Source organism: Plectropomus leopardus, chromosome 1 (genome assembly GCF_008729295.1).
Source record: "Plectropomus leopardus isolate mb chromosome 1, YSFRI_Pleo_2.0, whole genome shotgun sequence".
In the NCBI taxonomy this organism is placed as follows: Eukaryota; Metazoa; Chordata; class Actinopteri; order Perciformes; family Serranidae; genus Plectropomus; species Plectropomus leopardus.
In genome coordinates, this window is record NC_056463.1 from 16,543,910 (window position 1) to 16,553,178 (window position 9,269).

General features: G+C 40.8%; 1 protein-coding gene across 1 annotated transcript; it reads right to left on the bottom strand.

Annotated features, from left to right (window-relative positions):
- Positions 1–68: 68 nt before the first annotated feature.
- On the bottom strand, positions 69–5,545 carry LOC121943996. The gene is made up of 5 exons (XM_042487637.1): positions 5,125–5,545; positions 4,975–4,999; positions 1,973–3,329; positions 497–648; positions 69–267 (listed from the first exon to the last, which is right to left on the bottom strand). Exons 1-5 carry the CDS (start codon positions 5,543–5,545, stop codon positions 69–71), a joined length of 2,154 nt encoding a protein of 717 aa, XP_042343571.1.
- Positions 5,546–9,269: the final 3,724 nt, after the last annotated feature.

Below are 9,269 nucleotides of genomic sequence, written 5' to 3' on the forward strand. Positions count from 1 at the left end.
TGAAACCACAGGTGGACTCAGCAGATCCCCAACCCTGGACCTCAGGCTCTCCACCCAGCAGCGCACCATCATGTGCAGGGCCATGTTCTGACTGGCCCCGGGCTCGCAGGCGGAGGTGAAGTCAGCTGAGCAGGTCCAGTTGAACCGACCCACCAGGCTCTTGGCCAGGCAAAAATTAGGCTCTGGGGTTGTGCTGCTGTTGATGGGGGTGGTGGTGAAGTTGGTGTAAGTGGTGCACATGCTGCCCACCCACGCGCTTGACGGCTCCTGGGACAGCAAGAAGAGAAGACCGGCGTCAGGGCAGATGGAGGAGACAAAACCGGTCTGGTCATGCTCCCAGCAGAGAGTCAGGAGTGCTGCGCCCGGAAGAGATATGCTCCAGCTGGAGTACTGGCACTGCTCTACAGGGTTGAACCCAGTCAGGCCTTCGCCTTGTCCCTCATCTTCACCAGGAGGTACACCTGGATCTGAACGGTTGGCACAGTGCTTTACTAACCAGGTGTTGTCCTGGTTGGCCAACAGGTTTTGGAGGACTGTGTCATTGGCGCAGACTTTAGAGATGAAGTTAAGTGGGTCGATCTCAGCGCAGAGCGCTACCTCAGTCATGTCCACGATGATGGGACGGGTCCACTCAAAGTATTTGCACACCTAAAGAACAGAAAGATACAACATCAGAAATCAAATTCTTTATTAGTGAGTTATTCCAAAATAACAATTAATTTGTTTTCTGCAATGATTTACAGTCAATGTAATGATTAATATTTCTACCACTAGGTATTTGTTGTGGATATGTACATGACTGCATAATTGTATGTGTTCCAATACCCATATTACCATACTATTTAGTATGCCAGAAAAGATAAAGTATGTACCAATACAAAGTATGTTAAATGCAGTATGGCAAAAATACCATGATGTTCTACTGCATGTGGTTGGATTTTGAAATATGCAAGCAAGCATGCTGCTCTGTTCAGTGGACGACACAAAGATAGAAATAGCTGACAGTTGGTTGACAGCTTAACAGAAGCCGCAAAAACAGAAGACAGTGGATTCAAGTGACTGATAACCGCTCGAATAGTAATGAGTATTAGCTGTTTAAGTGAAGAAAATAATTGTAAAGATAAGGACTAACAAAAGGGCATAACGATGAAAAATCCAATGATAGAGAAATGTATAAGCTATGTAATTTTACTGTTGTAAATATAATATTGTAGCTCAAATCCACAATTAATGCAGTTCCAAGTAAAAACTACATACATTGTACAGTAATAACAGCACAGCTCTTCGGTTTGACCTTCGTCTCTAATGAGCTCAGCTAATGGCATTTTCTTTTATCTCCATGGTAACGGATATATGAGCAAGAAGGTCAGAGTTTCAGGAGCAATGTTATGAAAAAGTAGTATGTCCCGATTGTGTAGACGTAGTAAATGAGGTGGGTGTACGCTGGGTAGATGGGTAGATTACAGAGGGGGAAGTGGATATACTCTAGCTGATAGGTATAATGAAAACAGCCAGAAAAAGAGGTGGGTATACCCAAATACTTGCGTATTACCCTCCACTATACTACTGGTATGACTTGATTGTGTGCATACTGCATGCAACAGTATATACTTTGTGAGGGCAGCTGCAGTACTTACTAAAAGTAAAAAGAAAAAGTATTTGATTTGGAATACAGATATTATCTAGTTTCCTTGTCCTTCATGTGACCACATTTCTAACCTCTTACCTCTCCTGATTGATCACTGCTGTTAGTCTGACCTCCTGTTTATGTATCTAGAATTACATTACTTGCTTCACTTTTTGCGCATGAGATAGATATATTGCTTTTGCATCTTAACAGCTTATTCTACTTCTTATTGTCAGTGTGTGGAAAAGTTTTATACAAAATTGGGCTTAAATTAACATTTGACATACATGAAAGCTGATAATTGTTTGAATACAAAGATCCATGTTATCCTGGTAGGACACCCACCTGCGGTAACACGGTTATTTCCTCAATGTCTGTGCACACTGCTGTCAGCCATTGGTTCTGAGGGTCTTGTAACAGCTTTTCAAACACAGATGCTTTGCAGCAGACATTCTTCTGAAAAGCAAGCTGATCGTGTTGCCAACAGAGACCGACCACTGAATCGTCCACCTGCCGCTCTCCCCACGTGTGGTAGTCGCACCAGTCTGCGATGTTGAAGACCTGGGTCGGCTCCGGCTCCGGAGGTGGAAAGGCGAGAGAGGAGTCGCAATGACTCTCAAGCCACGCATTTTCTTTATTGAGCAGCAGAGTGTTTAGAAATGTTTTATTGGAACAAACTTCTTTAGTGAAACCAATGTTATCGAGGCGGATGCACTGTGTCAAGACATCGAGGCTGATTTGCATCGCATCATGCCACTCTGAGTAACGACAAGAATCTAATACTAATAAATCCATGTCGGAAAATGGTGACGGAGGGGGCAGGAGTGTACAGTTAGGCAGGAACTGCACATTGCCAGGGCTGGAGAATAAAAGCAGGAAGAATCCGGTGTGTTCACAGATTAGTTTGGTCAGTCTGGGACTGTCCAGGCTCATACAGAACTCCAGCAGCAAGGGGGGCACCAGGACTGAGGGCTGCTCGAGCCACTGCTCATAGACGCAGAACTGACTCACCATGTACATGGGGTCTGCAGAGGAGTTGGCACAGTATCCATAAAGCCAGCTGTTCATCTCATCTGTAAGCAGCTTCTTCATCAATGAAGCATTGTTACACACCTGCGTCACAAACTCCTTGCGTTCGTTATCACTGCACAGTGACACGAGTACAGGGTCTGCCACCTCGTTTCCCGACCAGCTGTTGTAGTTACAAGCGAGCTGTTTGAGGTTGGAGGCTTCTCTGGCTACTCGATGAGGTGCAGGGGTGGAGGTGACGGCAGGAGGAGGCTGTGTGTCCTCAAAGCTACAGTCAGGTGACCTGCTGAGGAGCAGAGACACCAGTGCTCGCATAGCATAACACATGTTGCTCCACACCTGCTCTATCTGGTCAGGTCTGAGGGAGCTGAGCTCCTGGCACAAGGTGAGCACAGTTGCAGAGGATGCTGCTGTTGAGCCTGCGAGGAGGTCGGCACACTGTGTGTCATTGAGCCCGGCCAGGTCGTGACGATCACATTTAAGCAGGATGTCGTGGCTATAATAAGTGTCGTCTGTTGCCTCTGAGGTGCTGCGTTGGAAGGGGCCTCTGGGAGGATTCTGGCACTCTGGTCCTGGATACGTGCACAGAGACTCTTCTGGAGCCAGGAAGATGTCCAGGAGGATGTTGATGATGGAGTTGCTGAAGGACCAACTCACATTGTTGTTTATTCCCCTGAACAAAACGGGCATTTAATAGTTATTGCAGGTTATTTCAGTGACACAAAATATTTACTAAAATGCATAAAGATTAATGTCAAATGAGCTCGGTCCAGCACTGACTTTTGGCACCAGGTGCTTCTGTCTATTTCATCTTCCATTGCTGATATAACCCCCTCTGGTTAGATGGGATGCTCAGGTAACTGCCATATTGACACCCCATAAAACTGCCATACATCATCTTCAACATGACATTCGCTGAATCCTTTAATTGTCAACGGTGTCAATTCGTGTAGTAGTAGTATGCAGCGTGATTTTGCAGGCTCACATTTTTTTAAATCTGGGGCAAGTAAATACGAAAACTGCAATCACTATTCAAATTTCTAAAATGCTTGGTTTGTAGAGGATGTCATTACAATTGTCACAGAAGTGATGATGCTGTCTAACCAGTCAGTGGTCTGTAATGTTTTAACTCCCCCTTTTGGTATCGCTTCAGCTCGCTTAGAACCTGAACAGAGGTGGTACCAAAAAAACTACATGATATCAGGTAAATAGAGTTTTATAGTGCCTTTCAAGGCTTTTGATCACTCCAAGCACTTTTAAATTCATTCACACAAACATTCACATACTGGTGGCTAAGGCCACTGTACAAGGAGCTACCTGCTAGTCCGTTTTAACTATCACATGCACTCACACACCAGCAGCATAGGGAGAAATTTGGTGCTCAGTATTTTGCCCAATGATACTTTGACACACAGACTGGAGAAAGCAGAAATCTAACGACCTGCTACACATCTCGATTCACAGTCGCCCAAATTAAACTTTTACAGTGGAAAGCCAAATAAGAGAGTCGAGGCAAATCGTACAGTACCATGCAGTGAAAATGAACCATTAGAAAGAGCTTCTCGCAGATATGTATTTTAGTTGATAAATCCATCCAAAATTAACAAAATGTAACGTTGAACTTATTCAAGCTGCAGCCTGCATCATAATTTTTTTCAACAGTATAATCTTTACCATTCTTTTTTATATGTCCTAACATGTTTGTTAATTGTTTGTACTGATGATTCAAATTACACAGTTTCATGTTAATCCGAACCATAGAAGAGCTCCAACTGTGAGTCACTGCCTATGGGAAATATTAATGGAACTTGTACTTTCAAAACCAGGGGTGCCAGAAATAGCTTCTCCTACTTTCCATCTGTGTAGCACGAAACCAGCAGCAGCAACATCAAATACATGCACAACAACAAAAAAAAAGTTAAAAAGCTGGGCATACATTGTAGGAATTTGAGCTGCATGACTCCTTTGAGAGTTGGACCATAATTTAGCTTCCTTAGGTGTTTTTTGTCTTGCATTTTACAGGGAAGAGCCAGGACCTGCTAGCCCAATCACCTGCTGACAGGTCAGAAATGTTGAATGGCTCTTGCATAGTTGAAGCCGAGGTATGAGCTGGTTTCCAAAGGTCAGTGCCTTTTTTCTCAATCCATCACTTGTAAAATGTAGCCTTCACCCAGTTTATTGGTGCTGCTAAATTGTGTGTGTGTGTGTGTGAGAGAGAGAGAGAGAGCGCTCTACAGCACTACTACTGGTCAAAAGCACCACTTAGTAGCTTTAATATGAAAGAAAAAAAGGTTTATGTGAATTCCTAAATGACTTACCACATAATGAGCTGCTTGAGATCTCCTGCAGAACAAGAGGGAAAACAATCAATTAGCATAAAGATATTCTGATGAAGCGATATAATACAGAGCAGTTGAGACAATGACATGTCTGTACTCAAATGCTCATACAGATTGAAAATGTTTTACCTTGCTCACAGATCTCTCCTCCGTCTAAGGATGGTACTCTAATTCCAAACTGTAAAGCTATTTTGATGAAGTCCATCGGTATTTGGAGTAACGTTGCCATGAACTTTGAGACATACGTCACAGCTGCATCCACCAGGCTGCTCACAGTGTTCATCAAACTCCCGGAGAGAGGGAGACTTGACGCCACATTTATAAATGTTTGCTGAAAACCGTTCAACGCCGCCAACGTTGATTCACCCATCCTGACGTAGGCCCTCAGGAAGCTGTTTGACTCAGCGTTGCTGCTCAATGGAGCGCAGGTCTGGGATCTCAGAGACGACAAAGACATCAGCAGTGGGTTTACTAACTCCAGAGACACGGTCTTTGTTAGTTCTGCCTCCAGTCCACAGTCCTGTCTCCCAGACAGAATACAAACTAACATTTTGGGAATGTCTTCAACAAATCGCTCTTTCAGAAGTGGTTGAAAAACAGTGTATAAGTTACTTAAAGTATTGAAATATGCCTGTAAGCCCTCTGTTGAAGGGACATCAAAGCTGCGTGTGTTTCCATCTTCACTGGACAAAGAGTGGATTTGATCAATAACTTTCTGGATGTCTTCATCAAGTCTTGCGGCCTCATCAGACTGTCTTTGTATGAATTTGGGTTCTGAATACACCGTCTTCACATCACAAATGATCCCTGTAGATATTAAGAGGAAAAAAGACAGGAAATATCCATTTCTGTCGGCTCACAATGACAATCCTATGAAAGTTTATCTACTCTTTGCTTTTGTGAAAATTAAAGTCGCAGCATATCAAGGATTATATGACATTTTAACCAGGTACTTTCCATGTGCAGACAAAGATAAACAGGTTTTCCATTTCCTTAACAGGCTTAGTAAGAAAAGAGAACCGTGCCTATTCTTCTGGGGGGAAAAATTAACTAACAAGTTGTATTTAAACTGTAGCCTATTATGTATAAGCAATTATGGTTCTTACAACAAGCACTTCATTATCACATATAATCAAGTTTAAAAAGCTAAAAGTATCAGCAGTTTGTCGAATATTGACCACATTAATATTGCCATCTCAGTCAGGGTGTCCACAGGTATCAAACACTTGAATTACAAGCTTTTGATGAACTTCCAAGATATTTTTAAACCAAATTTAAGACATATCATCATTCTTTTTCAGAAATTGCAGGTAATATAAAGGTAAATATATGTGGCCCCACGTCCCCAGTTTTGTGTAGAAATATCGTTATTAGTGTGAATCAGGTTTATCTAAGCTTTGCCAACAGGTAAGAGCAAGTATAAAGTGAAAAGGCAGATTAAGGTTCAGTGGTAGGTGTAAAGATTTGTTAAATCAGATATGTGGACTTGTATGCAGTGAGTCATTTTGGAAAAAAAAAAAAATACAAAAAAGACTTTTGGTGATCAATTTCAAGACTACTGGATGTATTTTCAGCCCAATATTTCAAAAAATAAAATATAATTTAACACATATCGAGATATTTTCAGGTCCTGTAGACACCCTGATCTCACTGGAAAAGTTGTGTATTAACACATTTATTTTTAGACAATACATGCATCATGGCTTTTAAATAAGACTAACCCTAAAAACGTTTTCAAATCATATTTTGTACTTACCAAACAGGATGCACACCAAGCACGCAGCTGGTGTCGACCACATTGTATCAGTCCTTATTCAAAAACAAGCAGGCAGCCTCTCCGGATAAAAATAATTTTAAAAATTCCACTGCTGTTTTATCCTGTTGATGTAGTGGAGATAATCAGCTGAGGCAGCGGATTGAGAACAGGCCTCATATTGGTGAACTGTACGGAGTCGGGATTCAACAAGCTGTCGCACATCCCTCAAACTTCATCTTCGCCCTGCAGACCCGAGGTGCTGCTCCCTCTTACACGCCACTCTGCGCCGAGAGGCTGCGGGCTCCTCACCTCCATGTCGGCCTGAAACTCTACACCTGGTCTGAATGCAGCGTAATTAAGGACACCGGTAAAGGGGAAAAAGTAGGTGCGAAATGAGGGCTGTGAAACGCAGAAGGGATTTCGGCAACAAGCCCGGCCATCGGTGCTGAATTATTAATGGCGTGTGTTGATTAACTCCTGCGTCTGAAACCCGAGGCCTGTCAGAGAAGCCAGAAGACACCAGACTGACTGCTGGACGATTTACAGACATCTGCTGCAAATACTCTGGTGGACGACTTACAACCCCCAGAGGCAACCTGCATGATGTGAGGCGGTTTGTTTAGGGTCAAAGAGCGATATTTACAGACATCATCCAAACAAAACATATTGAAAATTATTTTAACCATTTTGAATAGTATACGTTTATCAGTTTAAATTAAATATTTATAACATAGTGATTTAATTTTAATGGTTTCCTACATATTAAAGCATACTTCACTCACAAAGCGACCTTTTCTATATTTGTTAGACATGCCATGTTACCTTGAAATCCTGAAATAAACTTTGTTTTTTTTACAGTGCCTCCAGGGGAACTGATGAACATATTGATTTATATTTAACAACAGCAAAATTATATCAAAACAGTCGTTTACAAAGTCCCCTAGAACTCACGCAGTATAATTCAAGTGTTATTTATTCAGTAGTATGCTCAGTACTTCTCAAACACAGGTACTTCATCTGAAACCTTAGTATTGGATTCTGTCTTTAAGGAGTAGTATGTTTTCAGCAAAAATGCATGTTTTTTCCCTTTACTAAGTACTGAGAAAACAACTGGATAAACTACACTGCAACAGCTGTGTGAGTTTGTAAATTGATGTTTTGCTATATTTTAGCTGTTAAATGTGGTCCCAAAACCATTTAAAAATAAATATGCATGCCGTTATCCTTAGATGCATGCAAGAAAAGCATTTTTCTTCATGAATTCAAGGTCACACAGTAAGACTGAAGGATTACAAATGGTCACTTTTTAAAGTATTCCTTTAAGGTATTTCAATGGAGGTTTCCTAAATTGTTTCAACGGCTTTATTGGGAAACCCCTTAACTGAAATATTTTAAGTTTTGAGTATAACCAAGTATATAAATTCGGGGCCAACTTGAATGTTTTTCTTCCTTTAATCCCTCAGAATTATAGAGAACCCTATTAAAGTACAATCTATGAATTGTGTATTTTAAATGTATTTTTTTAAGGGAATTAAATCGTTATTAATGACAAAGACTTGTGATGGTTTATCTTTTTGTTGCTGTTTTGTGTCTTTGTGTTGTGTGGTTTCTCTTATGTCTCCTTGTTTTTTTCTCTTTTTCAGTTGTTTGTATCTCTTTGCAGTAATTTTGCCTTATTTTGTTGTTGTTTTGTGTCTCTTGCTGTTCCACTGAATCTATTCTGTGTCTCTTTGTCTTCAATACGTATCATTTGGGCCCCTGGGCCTTTGCAACATAGGCCCCGTTAGTTATCCATGATATCCATTAAATCCTTGGCAAATTAACACAGTATAAACCTTGGTGAAATGAAAAACAGTTAGGCCCATTACAGTTGAAAAGGGCCCAAATGTTGTCAGCCTGCCCCGGGTATTTAAGACCAAGACTGGGAAACATCTCCTTACTTTAAGCACAGAAGAAATTGTACCTTTACACCACAACATTCCTATTTTGTCCCACAAAATGTTCCCAATATTAAGCAACATATCAGACAGTGCAGAGAAATAAAAACAGAGCATGCAAGAGTTTTTTTAACTTTAAAACTTTGTTTCAGAAATTCAATGTAACTGTATATACACTTTACAATAGCATATAGCCTGACGGCTAACAAAGATGTCTTAAAACATTTTTAAATACATCTTCAGCACAAATAGCAATTCTTGCAAGTAAAATGGCTTAATGGATATTGGAAAAAAAAAATCATTAACACGATTGCTCTTTTCTGCAGAAAAAGTGCCATGATTAAAATTTAATTCAGGACTTTCCCACAAAGCAAGCGGTATTCTCTACATGCTAAGTTTAACAGTTCAGTGACATTGCGCTAAACTAAACATACAGATATTTGTAAGAAAAAAAAAAACACTCCATCTGATGTAAAGTTAAATCTTCATTAATACATTTAAAAAGTAGATATGACATGCCTTTTGAAATCAAAAATACAAAAGATTTTCCTTACTTTAAGGATTTTTTAAACATGAAGCTG

Bases quoted from the DNA above. Each gene is read 5' to 3' on its own strand.
- LOC121943996 (XM_042487637.1), bottom strand. From the start codon at position 5,545: ATGTTAGTTTGTATTCTGTCTGGGAGACAGGACTGTGGACTGGAGGCA. The intron at 3,330-4,974 runs GTAAGTCATTTA...CGTTTTGTTCAG, and splicing joins CTCAAGCAGCTCATTATGTG to GGGAATAAACAACAATGTGA. The intron at 649-1,972 runs GTGGGTGTCCTA...TCTGTTCTTTAG, and splicing joins AAATAACCGTGTTACCGCAG to GTGTGCAAATACTTTGAGTG.